At 39.7% G+C, this 24843-nt stretch overlaps 3 protein-coding genes across 3 annotated transcripts; 2 read left to right on the forward strand and 1 right to left on the reverse strand.

Annotated features, from left to right (window-relative positions):
* Positions 1 to 3114: 3114 nt before the first annotated feature.
* p4htmb (prolyl 4-hydroxylase, transmembrane b) lies at positions 3115 to 8607 on the forward strand. Its single transcript, XM_010766944.1, has 9 exons — positions 3115 to 3949; positions 4055 to 4136; positions 4951 to 5141; positions 5251 to 5347; positions 5720 to 5882; positions 5964 to 6149; positions 6370 to 6460; positions 6627 to 6750; positions 7838 to 8607. The coding sequence occupies exons 1-9, from the start codon at positions 3617 to 3619 to the stop codon at positions 8053 to 8055; spliced, it is 1485 nt and encodes a 494-aa protein (XP_010765246.1). The 5' UTR covers positions 3115 to 3616; the 3' UTR covers positions 8056 to 8607.
* A 90-nt stretch (positions 8608 to 8697) lies between these two features.
* On the reverse strand, positions 8698 to 15383 carry slc26a6l1 (solute carrier family 26 member 6, like 1). The gene is made up of 19 exons (XM_010766956.1): positions 15161 to 15383; positions 14860 to 14999; positions 14582 to 14692; positions 14198 to 14373; positions 13946 to 14110; positions 13219 to 13371; positions 12845 to 12927; positions 12379 to 12526; positions 12152 to 12265; positions 11766 to 11843; positions 11550 to 11645; positions 11309 to 11415; positions 11069 to 11138; positions 10890 to 10982; positions 10316 to 10426; positions 9536 to 9958; positions 9119 to 9173; positions 8885 to 9030; positions 8698 to 8799 (listed from the first exon to the last, which is right to left on the reverse strand). The coding sequence occupies exons 1-19, from the start codon at positions 15295 to 15297 to the stop codon at positions 8773 to 8775; spliced, it is 2433 nt and encodes an 810-aa protein (XP_010765258.1). The 5' UTR covers positions 15298 to 15383; the 3' UTR covers positions 8698 to 8772.
* Positions 15384 to 16681: 1298 nt separating this feature from the next.
* kbtbd12 (kelch repeat and BTB (POZ) domain containing 12) lies at positions 16682 to 20610 on the forward strand. The gene is made up of 6 exons (XM_010766964.1): positions 16682 to 16897; positions 17521 to 18677; positions 18761 to 19031; positions 19201 to 19351; positions 19564 to 19761; positions 19849 to 20610. Exons 2-6 carry the CDS (start codon positions 17605 to 17607, stop codon positions 20016 to 20018), a joined length of 1863 nt encoding a protein of 620 aa, XP_010765266.1. The 5' UTR covers positions 16682 to 16897; positions 17521 to 17604; the 3' UTR covers positions 20019 to 20610.
* Positions 20611 to 24843: the final 4233 nt, after the last annotated feature.

The raw sequence follows: 24843 nt of genomic DNA on the forward strand, positions 1-24843 counted from the left end.
TTATAATAATAATAGCAATAATAATTGGGAGGGGGGGCGCAGCTGTTCTTATGTTCTCTAAGGGGAGGCTCACCTTCCCACACTTTGAAAACCCCTGGCAAAAAGGATGCAAAACTTTCGTCACTAAAAAGATCTTGAAAATAGACCACCCAGCTAGAGATTTTTGGTTCTAAAAACGTTCTGAGAATGTTACAGTCATTGTTCTAGGAAAGTTTTCAGCGGGAAGTTTTTGTTTGGTTCCCAGAATGTTCTTCTGAAAGGTAGGATAACGNTGAAAAAGGGGTGAAAAAGGTTAGCAAAAAAAAAGTTCTAGTTCCAGATCTTTTTGGTGTAAACTAGGGGTGTACCGAAATTATTCGGTACGGGCCCTTCTGTTCGCTACACGTGTGTACCGAAGTGTACCGAACGAATATAACGTTAAACGTAAAAAATTTAGAACGTGAACAACTTTTTGGAAGTAATCTCAGGTGCTGCGTCGCAGCATTCAGAGTAATTTTATGGAGTCAGATTTGGGTCAATATTCTAGCGCGCAAAACAAGCTATTCACGAGCGGAAAATGTGCTTTTACACGCGCATGAAATGACCCTCGCGCGCAGACAGCCCTCTTGCTTGCTCGCGGGAGTGTCAGCCCCACTCGCGGAGTCTGTCTGCGCGCGCGTGAAAAGTTTCTCACACTTTGGGGCGGAGCCACTGGACTTTCATTGAGAGCTGCCAGGAAGCCCAGAGTTGCCAGGTTTGATAAATGCCTGAACTATCAATTAATTTGATATTAAAAAAATGACACATTAATTCTAGGAGTGTAATGCTTTTACAAACACTATAGTAATAATATGCATTCACTATGACAATATCATGATATTGCTATGGGAGTGGTCTATAGTGTGTGAAAAAAAACAACTATGAAACACTATATATTATACTATAGTTATACTATTTAAAATAATATAGGAATACTACAAAGATCTAGATTACTATTGAAATATTATAGGGCTACTATAGCTAATAAAATGGCACTACAGAAAAAACTATAGTAATACGATAGCAGGTGAAAAATACTACAGAACACTACAAACTTACTATGGACACTATACAACTCTTACAGCATACTATAGTAATACTATAGTTCATTAACGGCCCGTCCACACTACAGCCTCAAAAAAAGCTTGCCGGCGGGCGTGTCTGAAGCTCGACCAACAACCAATCACATGAATGGAGATTCATGTGATTGGTTGTTGGTCGAGCTTCAGACACGCCCGCCGGCAAGCTTTTTTTGAGGCTGTAGTGTGGACGGGCCGTTAATGAACTATAGTATTACNGTGTGTGAGGGGAGGGGGGCGCGGATGGGGGCGGAAAGCTTCAGGGGCCTATAGATCATCACTTAATATGGTACCTGGAAAATCAGGAGGTAGCATGGAAAAAAATGTCAAGGCAAGCGTGGGAACCCTGGCAAGACGTTGATCGAAATTGCGCAGGTCTGCGCAGGTCTCGCTTGTCTCAAACAAGCCTACTATTTGTCTGTGAGAGCGTCCCCCCCTTTCTCTCGATGCTGCTCTAATTGTGAGAGCAGCAGCCCGGAGTGTGTCTGCTTGCTCTCTTCTCTAATGCCTGAAGAAAAAGGAGTGGGTTTAAATAAGGAGTAGACGATCAATGAGTGATCTGAAGTTGAAATGAATACATTGAAAATTAATAGATCAATGTGTGATTTGATGTAGTAGATATATTGAAATAAATAAGAAACTATAATTTGTTGTCTTTAGCATAGTTTTTGTAGGAGCCAGACGTCACATTGTGGTTTTGATGAGATGTTTTGAGAACTGATTGCTACCGTTGCACTGTATTGTGAATTTCATGGTATTTGTCATATAACTAAAAATGTTGCTTAATTATATTTCAAGGAAAAAATTATATTACATACAGTAACCTTAGGGGAGAGTAACAAGAGGTTTACTGAGTATATGAAGTACATTAAAGTTAAGGCTTTATTCAAATTAAATATAATAGTGGATTTTTCCACCTAGATTAGACATAGACAGAGGAGAATTTGTTAGACATGAAATAATGAACTCACTGTAAGGAATAAATATATATTATTAATGTTATTTGGGAGTAGTATTTATCATATAACAGTTACTCTCAGTTGGGGGTTGTTTAAAGTAGATAGGAAACTGAAAACGCAAACAATTCACCAGAATTGTGTTTTTAAGTTTATGAAGACAGAGTAGAAAGTAAAAAGAAGGTTTTATAAGTTTGTCAATCAGAAGGAAGCTGTTAATGTTTAAGCATGACAGAGGTCCTGCACGAGGTTTGCTCCAGGCATCTCACACAAGTTCTAAACATAGAGTGATAATGTCTGTACCCATTGATTGGATGTGCAGAAAGGATAAATAATAAGGTTTCATGAGTGAGTTTCGGTGCAGTAATCTGTTAGCATTTTTCGCTCGTTGTTAATTCAAAGGCTCAGCGTTAGCATTGTGGGGCTTTTTAAACATTTTTTATTTTTAAATGATCAGTTAGATGAGTTTCTTCCCGTTATATGGATATAAAACATTCATAGTTTATTAAATGTTAAGATGCCCTCAGACACTGTTTCCTGCAAGATGTTGAGGGAGGGCCCCGGTACCGGGGTCTCTCGGGCTTAACAGATATGTCGGCATCGTTTAGAATCTCTTTCACTGGGTTTCACAAGTAAGTACATTTACATATTTCTACCTGTCTCAGAAGTTGTACACTTTGAGCGAAACTAAGATGGTCACCGGAAGTGACAACTATTTTTGTCCATATTTGCTACATATTTTGGAAATATGATCAAAAGTTTGTTTTTGTAATCCTTTTTCTAACATGCCCCTGGGGCAAACCACAGTAGTCAATGCAATATTAAAAAAAGAATACAAAAAAAAGTTCAAAGATAATAAAAACAAGAAATTAATCATTATTGCTAAATGTGTAACTGTATGAACTAACATGGTTACAGGTAGCACTTTCCTTACAAATGGGATCTATATTGTTACAATATGTCATATTTTGTTTCGAGAGATTAAAAATGTATGAGAGAGAGGTGGTGTATTATTTGTTTAGTTCACCAGAGGTCAGTATTACACAGTCGGCATACTGTTGATGTGAACAACGGAGCTCGGTCGTAAATAGTAGAATATGCTGCACAGCCGTGGTGTTTTGTATTTTATGTTCACAGGTCGTGCTTCTTTTATTTTTAAGGGTAATCATCGTACTCTGTTGATGCTGGATCAGGTTTATGGAGCCGGTTTGTGAGATGCGCTCCGCTGTGTTTTTGGCTGCGCAGTGCGCTTTGCTCCCGCTGCTGACTGGGACTGCTGCAGTGTAAACAACACTGTCCGAGCCTGCTGCTGTCTGTGGACCAAAAGCACAACGACACATAGCCAATGATAGTGGACTCTTCATCTTAAACGAGAACATGTATTGTCATGAATGCTCCGTGTTTTTTTTCAGTGCAGCGGAGGAACTGGCTTTCTTTTTTTAATCAAACTGTCAGTCTGCACATCTGCTACCTTTAAGAAACAACCAGATGCTCATTACATCGTTTGAGTAGTTGCATGTATTTTGCTGCTGAGGAAGTATCGTCTCCTCGAATTTCGGGAAAATGAGCGACAACCAGGAAGCATCAGATGCTGAGGACACGACACCGTCCGAGAGCGCGACCTTGCCGCTCCGGCCGCACTCCGACCGCCCCACTTGCAACAAGAGCGGCGTGTGCTCCCGCTCCTACTTCGTAGTAGTGATGGTGTTTTTTCATGTATACATCATCAATGTTATTGCACTGCTGTTTTACGTGCACTACAATAGCGGGCAGGAAGATACCAGCCAGGGTCGTGATGCTCCGAGCAGCAACCAGCAGCAGCCCGAGTCGCCACGTCCGCCATCAAAGCCCGAGTTTCTGCGCGTCAGTTCTCTGACAAGGATCGAGGGGATTAGGGTGAGTAATGTGAACATGTTTGCATCAATCCCACTCTTTCATTTAGTGTGTTTCTCTCTTAAACACTGTAGCAGCACTACATCACTTCTCTGATCTATCTCTCAGGTGGGACACGTCCAAAAGGTGTCACTGATGCAAAACAAAGTGCATGAAATGAGGACTTTGAGTATGAAACCTCTGCTTTTTGGTAAGAAACAAAGCACCCGTGTATCAAAACAAATTTGCAGCACACCCACATGAGCCTTCATTGCATAGAGGTAGGCCTAAAGCTTCAGTAAAGAGGCTTATTTTTCTTCTCCTCAAATCAAACATGCATTCATAACACTCTCCACCCCCAAACACATAACCTAGTTAACAGATATGTGCATGCTGAGGTCATATGCAATATAACATATGTCAATAGGTCCTGAGGCAACTACTGCAATTAAGGGCGTAGAGCTGACTGGCTACAGAGCAGATAAACATCTGTCCCTAACATAACTAACAATATAAAACATACAAATTAGGTTTTTAGAAGTAAAGATGGCACAAACGTTTTAAAGTAAAAACATTTAGTATACCCAACTGTTTTTATTTACATTTTTTGTTCTCTTTATTAGTGTTATGTAAAAAATAATTATTAAATAATATTAATTCATATTAATATTAATTATTGTTGTTGTTATGTAAAACATAGATCAACTATACAGTAGGGTTATATAACTGTTCTAATGTTTGTATTATTGTTCACGCCAGGCATCATGGGTCTGCATTGTTTTTAATAAAATAAACTATCATTTTGAGTGTCAATTAAATGCTGATTATTTTCTCGAATAAACCCTTAAAAGAAACAAGAAATGACACAAAGGACAGGTTTAAAAAAATATTTCAAAGGTGACTAATTAGCAAATCCTTCAAGTGGAGAAAGGTTTTGAATATAAAAGCAATGATGTTTTATCTTCTTTTAACCCAAGAGTAATTACTCTGTGTGTAACTTCATTTGTCTCTGTGTTTGTCTGCAGAGATCCCTGGGTTTTTGTCGGATGATGAGTGCCGTGTTGTGATGCAGCTTGCACAGCTAAAGGGTCTAATGGAGAGCCAGCTGATGGTGCAGGAGGGTCAGGAAGAGCTGGCTAAGGAGCTCAACCTCAGTCCAGACGAGATCTTCAACCTTCTTGATATCAACCAAGATGGACAGTTGCAGCTTCATGAGGTGTATGTCTGTTTGTGGATCGTGGGCATGTTCTGTATTAATGTATGACATGCACTAGTTTTTGGTTCAGAGTTAACTCATCCTGTCTTTACGATCGTGCCTCCAACAGATACTGACTCATTCTCGAGTAAGGGACGGCATCTGGCTCACACCGGAGAATCTGCGAGAAATCTATACTGGTCTCAAAGCTGACAAGGATGGCGATGGTAAAAATTGGGCAAAGAAACTGCACTTGTTTTACAGAAATATATCTATTTCCATTTTAGATTTATTTTTTACCCCAATGTTAAATTAGTCAACTTATTTAGATATAATTCCACAATATTATTGTTTTAATTTCTATTACAAGGATTATTATTTATACTAATGATTTGATTAAAGGTTTGTTTTATCTGCATTTGACCTAACAGAAAGAGCCTCAGCAAATAACCCTATATTTCCATTTATTCCAGTTAATACAAATTGAAGTTTCCACTTTGAATATTCCCAGGATTTTCAACGCTAAGTGTCAATGAAGCATGAAATTAAAACGTACCCAAGGCATCAGGTTGATATTTGCATTCACATATCCTGGACAGGTTTGCTGAGTCTAGAAGAGTTCAGGCTTCTGAGCAACGATGCCTTCCAGCGCTTCCTGCTGCAGCGAGGGGTGAAGAGGAGTCAGCTGGTGAGGAACAGCAGACACACGTGGCTGTATCAGGGCAAAGGAGCACACCAGGTCCTCCAAGACATCAAGACGAAGTAAGCAAGTCTATTCCTGTAATAACTCGGTTATCACAAATAAATAACCATTTTAACATATTTTTTCTTCACCTTTCTCAGGGTGACTCGCCTCACTCGGCTCCCTCCCTCATTAGTGGACCTCAGTGAGCCGCTACAGGTGGTTCGGTATGAGCAGGGAGGACACTACCATGCCCACCATGACAGCGGCCCTGTGTATCCTGAAACTGCCTGCACACACACACGTCTCGCGGCCAACACCTCCACTCCTTTCGAGACGTCTTGCAGGTGAGACAACAGTGTGTAGGCCAACCAGATCTGAATTAATCTGCGCAGTGTGATTACTAAACTCCATGTTGAAAGCCTGCATGGTAGTTTGTGGGATTTAACTTGGGAAAAATGTGTATGCTTGTCTACTGCTTACAAAGTGTTTGTACAGTATGTGTTTGTTTGTTTGTTTGCACCAAATGTGTGTGTGTGTCAATTTAAATCTGTGTTGCACACCTAGGTACATCACAGTTCTCTTCTACCTGAACTCTGTTGAGGGGGGCGGGGAGACCGCATTCCCTGTGGCAGACAACAGGACCTATGATGAAGTGGTGGGTAATTGTGTGTGGGCCTTGAAATGTGTAGGGAGAGCTTTGGAAAAGTATTGTGTACACACTGTGCATGTCTTTCATATCTATGTTAACTCACATGTTTGGCAGTGAGTGCAAGGCTTGGACGTTCAGAAAACTGTGTCACGGAGTTTAGTGTGTGTTTTAGTCCCTCATACAGAATGATGTGGACCTTTTGGACACCAGAAGGAATTGTGACAAGGGTAACCTGAGGGTGAAACCTTCCAAAGGGACAGCTGTTTTCTGGTACAACTATCTTTCGGATGGAAAAGGTAGGATTCCCATTAAAAATCACACTTTTTAACATTATGTGGCAATAAAGATGCTAATCAGCAAACACTCATTTCAATCAATTTAATAGAGCACATTTAGAATTTTATTTTAAATTAACAATTTTCCGGTATACACATTCCAGCGCAAATATCAAAAGGTAAAGTCTGTTGACATATAGTTTTCAAAACCTTACACAATATTATTGAAAAGTAAACAAGACTTTCAGTCCTCAGCTCAGATCGCAGCTCTTCAAATGTTAAATGCTAGGTAAATGCTAATGTCTCTATGCTAATGTTCATCAGGACAATCCAAACGTGTTAGCATTAGCCATTTAGCACTAAACACACAATACAGCTGATTCAGTCATTTGAATTTGACACATTAGCCTCATTGTAGCACTAGATTACAAGTCAGAGGAACACCAAATGCATTAGGATACACTGTCCAGAAAACATGAATTTCTGTTTACAAATGTCACTGACTAATTGAAAACTCTGACCTAATCATTACACCAGATAAAAAGGCCTGAGGGTCATCAAAGTGTCACATTCAATCCAATAGTTGCAGAGATATTTAGTCAAAACGATTGGCCAGCATTGCCATCCCCATAGGCTGCCTGTTAGCATACAGTAAATCCTAAAATTGTATTTTAAATTTCATACATCTTGGCAATTCACATGTAAGTATCACAATTTGGTGGCACGAAATTAGAGTAAACATATTAACTGGAGTCAAAGTGTTGAGATTAAAAATTGGTGTTGTAAAGATTGAAGGTTATCTAGAAAGACAGATACAAACTGTAAGAATACAGCAAAGTCTGAGTGCACTATGGTTAATTTCTAGTAAAACTAATAAACTCAGGTGTTAGCTACAAGAAAAAAACTTCATTATCTTTGTCAACCTATCATGACCAAGCGGTTTTGTAACCAGAACATCAGTGTGAGCCCTAAAAAACAGACAAAGGAAGTTGCTCATCAACATTAAAGGATATATCATGCTCATTTTCAGGTCCGTAACTCGTCGGGGGAGCTGAGCGAAATCTGAATGGCTTGTTGAGTTAAATTATTATTTTTTCTCTCTCAAAAGGTTGGGTAGGAGAGCAGGATGAATACGCTCTGCATGGAGGGTGCATGGTCACCCAGGGCACTAAGTGGGTTGCAAATAAATGGATCAACATCGACCCGGATTACCAGCGGCAGGCTCGCTACCAGCAGCTGGTTTCACAGCAGCCAGAGGACGATGATGATGAAGATCTGACTCTAAACCAGGACACGCAGAGTTCTGATATCCATCAAGACTTGTAGCTCATAAACCAAAATGAAAAAGAAAACCTACCTAGCCTTCCTCAGTCATGTGCACAAAGTCTTTGGCAACATCCTCTGTGGCCAGTATGTGGAGACAAGTTTTATTCAGGGAATGAGGTCACAGTGGGTTTATGCAACTGTAAAGAGATGCTTTTATTAAGTATTGCTTGGATATTGTTATCCTGTTATTTTTTAATCCCTCATAATTTACCATTTTAGGAATGTTGTATTAGAAACTCTTTAAAAGAGTTAGGACAAAAAAAATTCCCTTTGCATGGATTAGCTCCACAGGTGTAGCTGTTGCTATGAGCAGAAATTGCACTTGAAAATTGAAATGGCTACTGTAAACATTTCAATGTCCTACGTTGTTATTGCTGCCATTACCAAAAAAGGCTGACACACTGTCACCGTGATGCATGTTGTCTAGTGTTTGTTCTTTGGATTCCTCGTTATTTTCTAGGTATCGTTAGGGTGTTTCGTGGATTTTATTTATTTTTTCTCTACAATGCACTCTATCTCTCTTCCACATTGAATAAAAACTCAATAAAAGATCATGTGTCATCAGTTTTCCTACTTGAAAGATAAGATGTATAAATATAACACAACACTTGTCCATCATTACTTTATAAATACAATTCCATCAAATATTTGGACTGCCCCCCCATGTTGAGACATTTTTTACATCTTCAGCACTGGATGTCCTCTGGTTAAAACCCCTTAAAGTTTTGTGCCATCGTATGTATCCTGAAAACAGAAAGTAGTTTAGTTTAATCAAAATGTTAAGTATCAATCTTGCACGTCCACCTGGACATCAGCTGCACATACTCACCACTGATGGCTCGTATCTGGGGATAGATGTGGCTCCGCGGTGGTTCAGACAGTAGAGCACAGCATCATGAACAGAGACAAAAAGACTTCTCTTTGTAATCGTCTCAGAGAAGAAGTCACCAAGCTCTAATTGTTCCACTACAGGGGCTGAGGAAAAAACATTTTACATACAATTTACTACCACAGTGGAGACTTTTCATGCAGTGCAGGCTTCAGGAAAAGTGGGTTCACTTACCTTGACAACAAGCAATGTAGATATCTACATCAATCTCACTGAAGTCATGGATAATCTGCAAAAAGGAAAATTCAGAATATGCATGCTGTTTGTTCCCCATCAGTTGCAACGAATCACCCTTATTAATTATCTCACAGTTAATCATCAGAGTTTATGTAACAGTTAAAGAGTACTATACATTATGTATATAATAAACTCCCATTTCAGTGACATCAACACCAAGACAAAGTTAAATCTAAATCAGTTTTGTTTGTGCTGAAGATTTGTCATTCCCTTATTAAAAAGGATAGCAAGGATTTTTTCAACAAAATATAACATAGGTCGAGTAATTTAAAGATATTGTAATGCGGACATTTTCGAATGACAACTTTAAAGGCATTTGTCCTTAAATGAAATATTTCTCACTTTAGTACTTACATTTTTGATAGTCTTGATTGCCACTATGTCAATGAAGTTAGCTGTGGAGAGGTCGATAATGATTGAGTGAATATCCCAGCTCCACTTGCCCAGTGATCCAAGAGAGATGCGCTCCAGATCGCGGCTGAGCGTGTCATCGCTGCTGGAGTCCAGGGTGGTGGTGTCCCCCTCCTGCAGCTCGGAGATGGACCCTAAGCTGGTGCAGTCTGGTTCTCCTCCCTTCAGGTACTCCCATCTGTCGGGGGTTCGAGGAGTAGTTGGGATGATGAACACTGTCCCGTTCTCCCTCTCAGTGCAGCCCTGCTGCTCTCTGTCTGTAACATCCCCGTCCACACAGGTGTTTCTCCAGCTGCCGGCCTCTTCCTCCACAGAGAACACCGGCGCTCCAGATAGATGTTTAGCTGCCCTCTGTGCTGCCCGTCTCTGAAGAGGGGTACGAGAAACAAATCAGTCAAGCTCCTTTTAACAAAGCAGACTTTTTTGGTAACTTGTTCATTGGTCACCTGTAGTTTTGTCCAGTGTTACTCTTCAGCCATTTACTTTTACATTTACTTTTCCAGTAATTTACTAATCTAAACAATTATCGACCAGCTATTTTTACATTTCATAGATAAAGCAATTCATTGACATCATTAATAAATAATTTGATCACCATTTGCAGCCCTACTTTTTTTAATTCACAGGATTTGGGTGCAAATCTTTTTGACTGTTCGTTAAAATGTTTACTATTTTTTAAAGTATTATTTTTGCAGTTGTATTATACATCTCAAGCGTACACACCTCTTTTTTGGCTTGCCTTTTTTCCCGCCTCTCGGCCCTCCTTTCTCTACGTCTCTGTTTGGCCTCCTGCCTCTTCTTATAGATAATCATTTTACTGATGTCAAGCCCACTCTGAAAAAAGATCAACAAGAAAGATAATACATAATCTGCATCTTTTAAAAATATTAAGGAACAAAAACAAGATATTTATGCTTTGTCTAAAGTCAAAGATGAATCTTGATTGGGCCAAATTTGACCCCGAGTCACCCAAAACAATTCTGCTGGGTCTTCCCAGACCCGAACACCAAATTATACACTTTTTTTTTAGAGACCTTCAGACTTGGCTAAAATCAGTTTTGTAGTGTTTATATAGCTGTTGTGGAGGATATCATGAAGCCTTGTTTCGATACAAAAAAACTAGAGCGTAGTTATTATATAATTGTATCTTGAAACGGGTCACGAGAGACCCGAACACAACATAAGGGTTAACTGAATATCTTTTGGTTTTGGGAATGGTATGATAAAGCAAAGCATTTGAAGGTGGCATATTGGACTGATTCTTGTACTTTGTTTTTCACTATGAAAGAGAACAAACCTTTTCTTTCAGAGCCTCGATGTACAGATCAGCATTGGCAAAATAAACTGTAGCTGAGGAGCGAAATATAGTAACACCAGGAACATCTCTCGCCTGTAAAAAAGCAAAAGGTTTTTCACATTTTTCTTGTGAGTGTGGGAAAGATCTTATTTACTGTACGGTTAGTCCTCTTGTTTCACCTCTCTGTGGGTCTCTATATCCACATACAGTTCTGTACCTGGAACATTTCCCAGAACAGAGTATGTTGGCCTTAAAGGAATAAAAGACAACAAAATATTATGTTTCTATACAGTATTATTTTTATAATCTGGCTACATTTGCATCCTAACACCATTGGCTTATATGTGTATTCCCACATACACAGTATAACTCAGATACTGAAGGGAGAAATAATATGATAAAGTTCAGAAGAGTCTTACATCTGAGTTCTGAAAATGACAGTCAGCAGAGCAAAGAGGATGGATGCTGCCAGACCCAGATCCAGATTGAGCAGCAGTGTTGACACCCAAGTGACCAACCACACCATCTGGGGGGGTGCAGCATGATAATGAAAAGGAAACAAGAACAATGGCTGTTTCTAGATTCAACACCACACTTGATTATGTTGCAGTTGTTTCTTGTAGGGGTATTGTTCAAATGAATAATAATTTAACCTCTCACCAGATCGATCTTGCTGCGTTTCCACAGTGTAACAATGTCCGAGTGCTGCTTGAACATGCCCTTTAGGTTTACAAAGACAATCGCTGCAAGGACAGCCTGAAACAAACACAACCAACATGATTAATAAGAACAATCCATTGCAATAACATCTCATGCATTATAGATATTAACTTTAAGTCTACTTTGTAGTGAAGAGGAGTGTTAGAGTAACAGAACCTTTGGCAGCTCCTGGAACAAGGGTCCAAGTTTCAGTATAGTCACCAACACAATTAGAGACGAGGCAACGGCGGCCATCTGCAATAAAAACATGAAGTTTCTGGTTGTTTTGAACTATTTGTGTTCAGATCAGTAATGATAACATGGTGACAAAAATAACAATGTTGCTGTATTTTGAAAGGCAATAAAAAAGTGTTTGAGTACGGTCAGTTTTCGATTTTCCTACGTACACAATGTGGTTTTATTTAATTAACATTATTTGCTTTTTACTCTTACTCAATCGTCCTTAAATGGGTCATAATAGAGTATAATTATTGCATGTTGCATGTTCACAGTACTTGTGAGGTCAAGCTGATATAATCTTGTTACTTCTGCTGCTCACTCACTTGAGTTTTCCCTCCGGTGGTTTCTTGAATCAGACTTCGAGACATAGAGGAGCAGACGGAGAAGCACTGGAAGAATCCTCCCACCGCATTACTGAGACCCAGCGCCACCAGCTCCTGAAGCAGGGTGGAGAAAGAAACATTTGAATGAGAAGAGAAATAAGGTTTGAGAAATTGATTGTACACTAAAGGTATCTGCAGAAATAAAGCTTATTAAAGACATTATTTACCTGGTTGCTATCAACCTTGTATCCATGTTTCAGTGCAAATGTTTTGCCAAGTGAAATAGATATGGCATATCCAACCATGGCCAATGCAAAAGCATCTCCAATAACCTCTCCAAAGAGACTTGCATCTGGAACACTTGGAGGACTTAGACTGGCGAAAAGGTAGAGGAAAAAATAAATCAGTTTGTAATAAACAATAGAGCTTCAACGTTTAAAGGTATAAACAAAGAAAACAATCCCCATCAATAGATGAAGAATACAATTTCATAAAAAAAGTAGAAACGCTATTTTCAGCCTCTAGGTTTGGTGCTGACAATTACAAACATACAAATGATAATTGATTAATCTCAAAAATAATCAGCAGATTAGTGGGAAATGAAAATGATTGTTGGTTGCGCCTTGCAAAACAAGATGGGGAATGTGACTCAAAAAAGAATTACAGCAGTATAAAATAAATCGAAATGCTTACCCACTAGGAATTTCTCCAACAACTGAAATAGTGTAGTTTCTGTTCAAGTGGGTATAGGCTGATATCAATGTCCCCGCCACAATCTAAATCCATAATTGGAAATAATAGAGATGAAACCACAAACAACACCTTTTAATCCATTAACAAGAATCATTAAAAACCTGTTAACCATATGCTAGAGGTAAAACTAATTATTAGCCTTAAAGAATCTCAATTTTTGCTGTAAACTGCACAAAGGAGGCACAACTGCTGATTCAGCTGCTTAGCTTTCTGTGTCTGTGCTTTTTCAAGCTGCAACATCAGCAGCAGCAGCGCAGAGCACAGAGGCGATAACACGAAGAGAGGCCAGAGAGTGTGTCGTCTTATCAACTGACTGTGATGAGCTCCACTGGGATCGGCACTGGCAGCTTTGGACTGATGAAAGAGTTGAGCTCCTTCGCTGCAATCAAAAACACCATGGACACAGCGCTGACCACCAGTGTGGGAAGATGAGTGTAAGGCAGCAAGGAGCAAACATCCTTCAGAGTCTGAAAATGGAAAATAAAAAGCAGTAGGTGGTTATGGCTTAGTCCTGTAAATAATAAAACACATACATGCTTTGATGCACACACCAAATGATTTTGAGTCATAGTAACATCCCTCAAGGGAGGCGTGTTTTCGTACTGGCTTGTTTTCTGTCAGCAGGATTACAGAACTACTGGCTCAATGTTTATTGAACTTTGTGGAAGTGTATTCACGTCTTTCTTGATCAAATAAATTCACCACAGTGAACTTATTGTAAATGTTTTATATCGTTTTTATTCCAATTCAAACCTACATCGTCCCATCCCTAGTATTATTTAATTGATCCCTGATATGTCCAACCTCAGCAATGTCCTGTTTCAAGCCTGAAATACATTACAGTTGGAGAGAGTGTCTTATAAAGGAAGTATGTGTGATATAAATATATTTTCTTACATAAAAGAGATAACACATTTCAAAGATTTCCAGTTGAATACAAGTTTAAATAAAATTATGACAAACGCACAACAACCTCTTTTGAGTGTGTTACTGTTATTTTTGGTAGGAAGTAATCAGAAGAAATGACTTGATAGTACTCACATACACCATTGAAAAGGGACCACTAAACCGTGTTGGTGAGACTCCAAAGATGTACTTCAGTTGTGCCACCACAGCATGAGCTGAAGCAGCCGTTGTGTAAGCCCGCACCAGAGGCTCAGACAAATACGTTCCCACAAATCCAAACTTGACCAAACCCAGAGCCACCTATGAAAACAATCAGGTATGTAAATGTGAGTTTTGGCAGCTTCAACAACAAAATGGCGTGTTATGATTTCAGTAAAAGGTTCAGACCTGAATTAGTCCTCCTAAAACCGTAGTAGCAACCGCCACCTGCACCCTGTATGAGTCCCTGGCAGGTATGTTCACCTCTGCAGTGACGTTGGTCCCATTTTGTATGAGGAAATTCACATCTGGAGCAAGTCTCTCTGTCACACTGCCTACCATGATGCTGAGCACAGTAAATGTCCCTGAACACAATGAAGAAAAGTCTTATTACAGAGGTTGTAATGATAACGGTGTAACGTCTCTCTTTTATTATACTGCATATAGCTTATTTTAGCATTTACTTAATATAATAGCATATTTTGGTCAGTTTATCCTAACATATTATTTGTTATATTGTGTACCAGCACTGCTCTATGTGCTCTATTAACTTTCAATCTCTCTTTTGAATACCGATAGAGATATGACGTGATGTTCCAAAAAAGAAGTAGATCAATGCTGGATAGAGGGACGAGTACAGCCCAAATACAGGAGGTACGGAAGCCAACATCGCATATGCCAAACCTGTAAGAAAACACAAGTTTGGTTACACCAATCTCAGTCTTTACTTATGAATATTTGTATGAAGCTTTAGCATTTTACTGGATTAAATGATGGATTAAAGTTGAACTACTCAAGTAGGTTTTTGTCATTCACCCTTTAAGTCATGAAATAATGGACCATTGTCATACCTTGGGGCAGGTGCATTATGCCCACACTGATGCCGGAGATGAGGTCTGGCATGCCATAGTCCCAGACTGAGTATTTGGGCAGCCAGTACAACACCGGCAAGCTGCTCATCACGCTGTGTTTCAGTTTGGGTACTGTACATCTGGAAGAGATGTGAAGGATACAGAAAACAAGTTTTTATATTGTATAAAGCTTAAAGGACAAATATCTGAAATGGGTCTGTGGTTATCTTTGAATAGAAGATCAGATCATTCATCTACATCTAAAGTAGAGTACATTTGAAAGCCATGAAATGGTTCTTACCTTAAGGAGTCTTTTAGGCGTTCAGTTAGAGAAGATTGATTGTCAGAGTGAGATTTTCTCTGCGTTATCTCTTCCAGTCTCTGCTCATCCAGCACCTCCCGCTCCACAATGTATTTCCCAAATCTGCGAGAGTCCATTGTTCTGAATCTTTGCAACTTTTCTTACCCTTTACTACTGATGCTCCTGTTCGTCTGTCACAAGAAAAACTGTGCATATGTACACCATATTGCCTAATGGTTAACTAAAGGAGGATGTTAGGTTGGAAAAAGCTAACTGTTGGGGAAAAATTCTCCTTTGCCCTCTGACACCGAGGACCAGCCTTGGCATCTGTTATCTCCCTTAATTAAGGATGGGGCTGCTTCAGCCATATGTTGTTGTTGCCAGGCACCTTTCGGTCAAACATAGTTTATTGTTACGGGGACAAAAGGAACGCTTCCTTTTTGGGGCTTGTTGACTCCAAGGTGTGAAATCTTTGAGGCCATAAGCGTCAGTTGCAAGTAATTCAGTGTCCCCATCTGTTTAGTCTATCTAGTCAAGAATGTTTATTACTCTCCTCCAAACTAGTTAAAAGGTCTATCCAGAGACAGGCGCTTCAGAATCGATTGTGGCAACTCTACCGTGGAGTCAGACCTCTGGCCCTGGACATGCTTTGTGAATTCTCCGGCCAATACTCCAAATAAACCATCAGTGTTTGACATCAAAGCTCCAGCTCTCCTTGTGTCTCCTTTTGAGTCTGCATTGCACCACAGAAGTTTCCCCCACACTAAGGATGTAATTATGGTGTTAAAGAGGAAAAATATGAACTCTGGTGAGAGTCGATGGATGTTTGACAGGCATGTTCACATCCTTCCAGTTTTTTTTCCCATTCACTTGCAAAAATGGAGGTAATGAAGCATGAAAAGTCTCCTTATACGCAACACATTGCTCATGGGCAACATCTGAACCAAAATAAAAGAAGTCCAAGTAGTATGTGTGTATGTAGTAGTATGTATACAACACACATGCTTTTCAATAATTCTCCTATTTGTTTAATAACTATGGCTATGGAACCCAGTTGTTGTTTCTTCATTGGTAAAATGTCTCCTCTGTATCTGCTCTATTCTACAAACTGATATTTACGTAATCGTTAGATATTTTTACATACTTGCTCTGTACCAAGGCCTACAATAATTTCTTTAAAAACGAATACATTGAGTATATAAACTTACTTTTGGTTGGTGCAAAAGTCCTGATTTCATTTCTCAAACTTAATGGACAATGTGTGATGATTGCAACATGTGGGCAGAGAGCACACTGGGCCTTTAAGAGAGTGCCGTCATGAAATCTGAATCCGAACTCGAAGCAATGTTTCATTTCAGTCCTTCCAGAGCTGCACACACGTGACTGAGGCAAACAACATGTAACATTACTTTACTCACAAAGTACAACATAATCCCAACAAATCTAATAAGGAATATCAATATAATTCAATGCATGTCTCTATCATGTCTCAGATTACAAGTTAACACTGTCCTGACCAGGGAAACCTTCTGACCTACTTGCTGTCGGCAACAACACTGTCTATTTTGGGTTGGCAGCTCAGAGGGCCACAGCAGAGGAGGGGGTACATATCTTAGTGTCCTGCAGTCTCTCGGACCTTCTCTAACACAGCTGACTGACCAATTCAGCAACATCAACAACACATGGAAATGTACTCGTCTTTTTAGGCTGAAGATTACCAAGGAGCTAATGATTATGGTAAGGCTTTAAAAGGGCATGCTGTAATACAAAGGACAGATGTGGTGTTATAAAAGTTATAATAGTGTACAGGCTATACAGTATGGACAATGGTGGTGGACATTTGGCTAGTATTGAATATATTTAAGGCTAATAGAAAATGTATATTTTTTGAATCAGAGCAGCATTTTGATTACAGTGGCCATAAAAACAACAATAACAATGTTATCGCAATATAAATAGAAGAAAATAATAATGATATTAATAATTCTAATAATACTAAAAATAATCATAATGATTAAAATAATAATAATATTATAAAAATAATTATAATAATTATACAAATATAAGCAAAATTATCTTCAATTGTTTGTCTGTTTTTGTCACATTAGTCTAATTTGTGCCAGATAGAGAAAAAAAAAACTAAATCATTATTTATAATGTATGTAATATTATATGTGTGTTTTTTAGATGACATAACATTTATTTTTAAATATCATGGTTATTACCCATTCTGGTTTATTGGGATATTCTTCAATGTTAACAAATGTTGAATAGAAGTTTTAGTATTAATTATACTTTGAACTACTGTTTCTTATGATATTGATGGCTTCTAATCATTTGTTTTCTTCTTGTTTTTCTAGAGACAATCTCCTGACCAGGTGTTCAGATTGCATAACACTTCCTAACTTTTGTAAATATTATTGTCACTAAAAAGTTGAGGTAAAATGGATGTTACCTCCAAACATGGGCTGGTGCTGCTCAACCAGCTGAGGAAGATGAGGGAGAGCGAGCATCTGACGGATGTGGTGCTGGTTGCTGAGGGAATCAGCTTCCCCTGTCACCGGGTGGTCTTGTCCGCTTTTAGTCCTTACTTTCGTGTTATGTTCACCTGCGGCCTTCGCGAGTGCAACACTAGAGAAATAGTTCTGCGTGACACCCCTGCAGACAGCCTGGCCCTCCTGCTGAACTACATGTACTGCTCAGATCTTGCTCTCACCAACGCCAATGTGCAAGGCATCTCTATTGCATCTTTTCTCCTGCAGATGGACGACGTTTTCCATCGCTGTCAGCTGCACATGACCGAGAACATGGATGCTTCCAACTGCCTCGGTGTGTATTACTTTGCCCGTGACCTTGGAGCGGAGGATTTAGCTGAACATGCTCAGCGCTTTCTTGGGCAGAACTTTGTCCAAGTCTGCCAAAATGAGGAAGTCCTGGAGCTGGAGGCCCATCAACTGGGAAAGCTGCTGACCTCTGATGACCTTAACGTTTCACAAGAAGAGACCATCCTGGATGTGGTCCTCCGCTGGGTCAGACACTGCACTGTGGAAGATGGAGAGGTCCGTAATCTGCACCTTCCTGAACTCCTGAGGAAGGTCCGTCTGCCGCTGATACACCCTGACAATTTGAAAGACGCGATGAAGAGGAACACGGCCCTGCTGTCTGACGCTGAGTGTCTTGAGATGCTCAATCAAGCCTTGGATGTCACAGCGATGCACCCCTCAGCAGCGCCACGCAAGCTAAAGCTGCGCTACGGCATGGAGACCACAGACCTGCTGCTCTGTATTGGAAACGATGGTGATGGGATTAGATCGAGATATGGCAGCTTTGCTGAGCGCAGCTTCTGCTATGCCCCATCCACAGGCCGAACCTACTACATCACTTCACCTCGCTACGCAGAGGCTCTGGGGTTTGTGTGTGCCGGGGTTGTTACTGAAAAAAATGACATTATAGTCGCAGGAGAGGCAAGTGCTCGTAAAATGGCCCGACAGAAAGACATTAACGTTGAGATTTACAGGTAAGACATTAGATGACACATTTGATAACTGTGTATTTGCTTACCCCACTCAGATGGCACTGATTGTTTTCCCTGTTGGCCAGGTACAAAGTGGAGGCGCAGGGAAGTTGGGAGTGCCTGTCGTCAGCAGAATACCGAGACTCCTACGCTCTGGCATCACTGGGGGAAACTCTGTACCTGCTGGGGGGGCAGATGAAGCTGAAGAACCAGCTTCTCATCACTAACTGTGTGGAGCGGTGGTCTCTGCAAGGAGGGCCGTGGCGCAGTGCAGCTCCCCTGCCTCTGCCTTTAGCCTATCACAGCGCAGTCGGGATGAAAGATCGCCTTTATGTGATCGGGGGTCGAACACCACAGGTAATATCAAAATATCTTAACATTATTTTAATGGCTAAAAAAAACGTACAACCATTTTAGTCATACATTTAAAGTGAATGTGAGACTTTTGAGACCTGCAAAAACCTTGAGTGTCTGTAACCCCTCTCTGACTGCTTTGTCTCCCTCTCCCTCCCCTTCAACCACCCAGTCATACCGGACGGATGATGAGCCGGACCGTCTCAGTAACCGACTGCTGGAGTATGATCCAAACATAAATAAGTGGACAGAGTTAGGACCCATGAAGTACTCAAAGTATCGCTGCAGTGCCGTTGTACTCAATGGTGACATTTATGTGATGGGTAAGATTATGTATTGTTTTCTTTTTAATCTCTCTTGGTATGCAATATTGAAACAATATTTTTGATGATCCTTTTAGAGGGTGTTGACTGATGGCACATTTTCTATAGATATTACAATATTGAAGGGAAACTCTGATTGTGCTGCACTTATTAAGTGTTAGAAATAGTTTGAGAGAATGAAGCCATTTTCTGATGAAATATGGATTTTGCAGGTGGTATTGGTTGTGAGGGCAGTGACTGTGGGCAATCACGCCACTGCCTTGATGCTGTGGAGATCTACAACCCAGATGAAAATAAGTGGAGGGATGGACCTCCTCTCCCATTCGCACAGCTCTCTCTGCGCACCAATGCCTCAAACGCAGGAGTGGTGGGAGGCAAGATATATGTGTGTGGATACTACAAAGGAGCAGGTAAGAAAGAATATCTGTATCCATTTAATTAAAAGTGCTTGAAAGATGTTTCCATGGGACTGAAATCTGTTTCATTACTACTTTTAGATCGTCATGACGATATAACAAAGGACATTTTGGAGCTGGATCCGTGGGGGGGCCGGTGGACTGTGGTGGCTCGGCACGCTCTGATGCATGATAACTATGACGTCTGCTTAGTTGCAAGTCTCAACCCTAGGGGACTCATGTCCCCACCTGCAGACTTAGTTAAACAGTGACCCCCACCTCTCAGGTCAGGCCAAAGTCTGTGTGGGAGAATTAGCAAAGGAAATTAATGATTCATTATTAATGCACTTAATGCTGGGCTAAAGGCGTTCATTGTTATCCTGCATGGAAGAGGATCTGCAGTTAATGATTTGCACGCTGTCGCAAGAGATTCTCCTGTTAATGAGAATACAAAAGAACATTTGTAAATACAGTTATTGTCATTTTGTATCTTATTGCGCAAGATCTGCAGATTGATCCCCTAAAACCTGCAGCTGTGTGGCACAAAATTATCAGCAACACAAAATTATTTCTTTCGACATCAAGACGTACATATATGGTACAGAAATATACCACACGGATAAATAGAAAAAAACCTCTCTATGGGTCGCTTAATCCAGAATAATGTTTGTGCCTAAAAACAATGACTGAAACGATTATGCTAAGGAATTTTCTGTCAATCAATAATTGTATGGCAATGTCAATTTACTATAAATAAGTTGACATGTCATACATAGTTGAATATCGTATTCATTAATGAGTTTGTTCTTTTGATGGATGCTTGCTAAAGCAAATGTGTTCTGCTAATAAACAAACTAAACGTTAGCAATATTATGGAAACGTTTGTTTATTTGAATACAGTTGTTTGTTTACATTGTGTACTCAGAAGTGTAAGTACAGAATACATGAGTTATTAATCAAATACATATTGTATCTTTTTACATCCCTCTAAAGCTTTTTGAACATTAAACAGTTATCAATGTGTTATTTTGTCTACAAACTGAGAAACTTTACAACTAGTATAATAGGTCCAGAGTAGGGATAATTAGAACAACACACATTTCAGGCTTCATACTCGTTTACTCCTTCTCTAATAGCCTAAATCAGAACTCCCATCTATATCAAACAGCTGCCAGAGGCCTTCGGGTCTCACTGGGGTCACCGCTTTGGACTCAGCCGAGGGTTTCGCCAAGATGGGTTCTATTCCTTCAACGCACACGGAGTTGTTGCTCTCCTGAGACCAGCAGCTGAGTGGGGTGATGTAACACCCTTCAGCTATTGATCTCACCTTCCTGGTTGGCATTATTCGACGTTCCACAACGAGATGGTCCTTTCTTGGTACCATGTTCGGATCACGACGCTCACATCGAGGTGTAGTAACATGTTGTCCTTTGTCGCAGTTCATGAGTGGTTGACTGTTTTCATTTGTGACAGTGCCCTTACTCCTCTGTGAGAGCACAAGCGGCCTCTTTCTGAACCTCCTCTGGCCTCTCTGAGGGACTTTCCTCTTTCCTATGATGGGACCCTGAGGGGGAACTTGAGCCTGATTGCGCTCACAGTCGTATGACTTGCATATTAGCTGTGTGCCTTCAAGCTTGTTCTCCTGTAGGATGTTGGAGAAAGAATGTTCGAGCTCTGGTGACGTCTGGTTGGCACTGTCCGTCACCCTCTCAGAGCTGGCTTTGGCTGAGTGCTCTGAGACTAAGGTGCTGAGCAGCTTCAGAGCCTCTTCCAGCATGTTTCGCTCTCTCTCCTGCTCCTCTCTCAGACAACCCAGATCATCCTTTAAGCCTTGCAGGTTTGAACCAAATGCCACCGTGGTGTCCCCAGTCTAAATGGTCAAATGTACATTTATACAACTGGAAGCCAACCAAATACACTTTCACCTCAATTAATCTGCAGCAATCTTGATTAAAAGTTTCAATATTGTTCACCTTTTGCATCTTGTCTTCGAGTTCAGCCATCAGCTCTTTCTTGGAGTTCACTTTAGTCAGTAAAGCCTCAAACTGCTGGGAAATGTCAATCTGAAGACTTTTGATATTAGTCTGCACTGTGATAAATGGGAATAAAAGATATATGCATGTATAAAACGTTTTTCAATACAATATAAATGTATAGAAGATAATAGAACCATATAGTAATTTTCCAAAATGATGGTTTACCCATGTGTATTCATTTGGCAAAGAGCACCATCTACTGGCAAATATTATTAGAACTAGGGCTGCTCAATTAATCGTATTTTAATCGCAATTACGATTTTGGCTTGCAACGATTATGAAAACAACATAATCGAAATAAAACGTTTTTTTTATTGGAATTATACTTAAAGTTAAGGGTAATCAACTGTTTTTTTCAATGAATTGATGTTTTCAAGGTAAATGAATAATCGTTTTTAATAATCGTGATATCAATTATTGATCCAAATAATCAAGATCATGATTTTTGCCATAATCGAGCAGCCCTAATTAGAACTCAACTCCAATTTAAATCGTTTCATTTAAAAGTATCAATAAATAAGAAAACATACTTGTTGACGAAAAACTGTCAAATTTTTGAAGGACCGCTTCGCACGCACAGGTATTTTTCTCAGTGCCAGCGACCAGTTGTTGGATCTGAAAAGCATGGCAGCATAGTTGAACATGTTACATCTACAGTAGAGAAGCTTTCAAATCCAAAAAGGAGACAGCATGGATGTCTATGATAACTTACATTGTTGAGGGTTTCTCGAAAGTGATTAAATTCTTTGGCTAAAATATCACTGTTAAAACAAAAAGGATAGATTTCAAGATGTCAGAAGTTATTAGGCCAACTCAAAAAAATAAATAATAATCCCACTAGTATAAATAAAAAGTTTGTTGCATGTAGCTACTGACCTGTCAGTTTGTTCTTTTGCCCTTTTCTTGTCCTCTTCAAACTTATCGAGTATCCCAAAAGCTTTGCTCTTGTCCTTTAATTCTCCAAACAAGAAAGGTTTGGTGTGATAACTGCTTATAAACTTGGGGTCACTTCCCTAAAAAAAAAAAGTAAAACAATATGAGGTTTATAGATACACAAGGCAGAAGGGATTTTCACATCATTTCAGTAACAATAAATACGTCCATATGAAGGTATGATAACAAATAAAAGATTTAATTCAAAGAAACAGGTTGCCTCCTGAATTACTGCATTCGCTTATGGTGGTCCATTAAACTGTTATTAAATGCCTCAATGTCATTAATTTTGCAATATAAGAACAAATGTGCTTGTTACTAACAAACAATATAGCAAAGATGCAGTATACTGACATACTGCCGATTTGAATGAAGGTGCCTGGATCTTTCTAATGAAATTAGATTCACATATTTTTTTTAACTATTTTTCACAGAACAACACACCTGTAAACTTCCCCATCAGACCCATTACTTAACTCACTAATAATTAATAGTAAACTGAGTGTAACCTGCATAAGTAATAATGCCACTGAACCAAATGGATTTGTCCATTCATTTTGGGCCTCAAATATATCACTGCTTCACCAACAACCACTTGTAAGATGATAAAACTCACCTCCTGTGAACTTTGTTGGGAGTTCCTGGATGACAAACTCATTTCTTGAGACATGCTTTGAGAATTTTCAGGCCAAAACTGAGACCCGAAGAAAAGCTGCGAGTCTGTGAAGCTGGAGTAGCCGCTGGTAGACACATTTCTGTTGATGTTTTGTTAAAATAAATATGTGTTGGTAGAAATAAGGTAAACACAGACAGACTTACATAGATACATACATATTGCTATTCAAACGTAGGGCTTCTTGACTAAGTGTTATTACACTGTTAGTCAGCTTGAAAACGATTGATCACAGCTGTGCATAACCTTATTCACAGATAAAGAAACAATAGTTGGAAACCACTCTTAAATAGCTACTTTAACTACCTGCTTCCAGTTGGTATGCTCAGCTTCTCCTTTATGTTTCTGATGTGATTCATTGCGTTTGATTACCTGTTTGTAAAGAGAGAAAGTTAGTAGCCATTTTAGCTAGCCATGTCTTTCTATGAGCAGCAGGTGCTGACAGATGTATATTAGTTAGCCTGTTCACTCGAGTTAGCAAAAACGCATAAAAGCGCTTCACTAGCTGACTTCGACTGAAGTGGAGGACATTTAAACTTAAGTTACTGTTAACTGTTTAGCTATAACACTTAAGCATATCTTTACTGCATGCTAGTCATCTTATTCGGTAGAATGCAATTGTTTTGGGGATAAATAAATGTATTAAAATGACTCACAGTTCGCAGCGATGAAAAAGATATGATTAGACCGGCCGTTGTAAACTCGCGAGGATTTAAAACTCCCGCCATACGACCTTCCAGAGCGAGGCCGGGCTGCGTTTGGGGACCGTCAGAAAAGTCAATATTTTAGAAGATTTTGTATTTGTTTTTGTTGGCTAAAAGGTGGGGTAGGTAATTCACTTCAGAATCACTTTTTGTTATAATCCATGGAATGCTCTTAACATCCCGATAGCAATGAATACATTAAATGCTTTGACAATAAATAAATACAAAACAACATTTCATCTGTGGAAGCCGTGGCGCTGTAAAAAGCACGACCAATCATCTGAGGCGGCCCGGCTAAAATAACTGGACGGCCTACCTGCCTGTCAACCTTCCATCGTGCACAAACGTATCTCGTGCCCTCATTGGTCATGTGCGCGTTCGTGTGTGTTGAAGGAAGTCTGTAGGAAGGGGCAGATTTTTTTCGGCTGCGTACTTTCAAATTCTAGCTTACTCGAGCTGGTTGCTCCATTCTTACCTATCATACCTAGAGCATATCAGGGTGGACATTTTATGCTTTACCGCAATAGTTAAGTTATTTAAAACATTAGAAAAACGTTGAAGGAAGAACGCATTCACTCTGCTTCTTGAAGATTATTTCCCACTCAAAATGTATCCTTCTTCTTGAGTCATACAAATAGTAGAATAGTAAAGGGGCGTGTCCAGAGGGATTCAAATCAGAGTAACAGGGGGGACATTCAAACAGGGGACACACACTTTATTTTCAATACAAATGATTTTATCAAATAAAATC

Source organism: Notothenia coriiceps, unplaced genomic scaffold (genome assembly GCF_000735185.1).
Source record: "Notothenia coriiceps isolate Sejong01 unplaced genomic scaffold, NC01 NC01_scaffold00000323, whole genome shotgun sequence".
Classification (NCBI taxonomy): domain Eukaryota; kingdom Metazoa; phylum Chordata; class Actinopteri; order Perciformes; family Nototheniidae; genus Notothenia; species Notothenia coriiceps.

Coding starts and splice junctions, on each gene's coding strand:
- slc26a6l1 (XM_010766956.1), bottom strand. CDS start 15,297: ATGGACTCTCGCAGATTTGGGAAATACATTGTGGAGCGGGAGGTGCTG. Junction 11,646..11,765: donor TGTTCCAGGAGCTGCCAAAG/GTTCTGTTACTC, acceptor TGTTTGTTTCAG/GCTGTCCTTGCAGCGATTGT. Junction 9,031..9,118: donor CTACATTGCTTGTTGTCAAG/GTAAGTGAACCC, acceptor TTTTTTCCTCAG/CCCCTGTAGTGGAACAATTA.
- p4htmb (XM_010766944.1), top strand. CDS start 3,617: ATGAGCGACAACCAGGAAGCATCAGATGCTGAGGACACGACACCGTCC. Junction 4,137..4,950: donor TATGAAACCTCTGCTTTTTG/GTAAGAAACAAA, acceptor GTTTGTCTGCAG/AGATCCCTGGGTTTTTGTCG. Junction 6,150..6,369: donor CCTTTCGAGACGTCTTGCAG/GTGAGACAACAG, acceptor TTGCACACCTAG/GTACATCACAGTTCTCTTCT.
- kbtbd12 (XM_010766964.1), top strand. CDS start 17,605: ATGGATGTTACCTCCAAACATGGGCTGGTGCTGCTCAACCAGCTGAGG. Junction 19,032..19,200: donor TCGGGGGTCGAACACCACAG/GTAATATCAAAA, acceptor TCAACCACCCAG/TCATACCGGACGGATGATGA. Junction 19,352..19,563: donor TGGTGACATTTATGTGATGG/GTAAGATTATGT, acceptor TGGATTTTGCAG/GTGGTATTGGTTGTGAGGGC.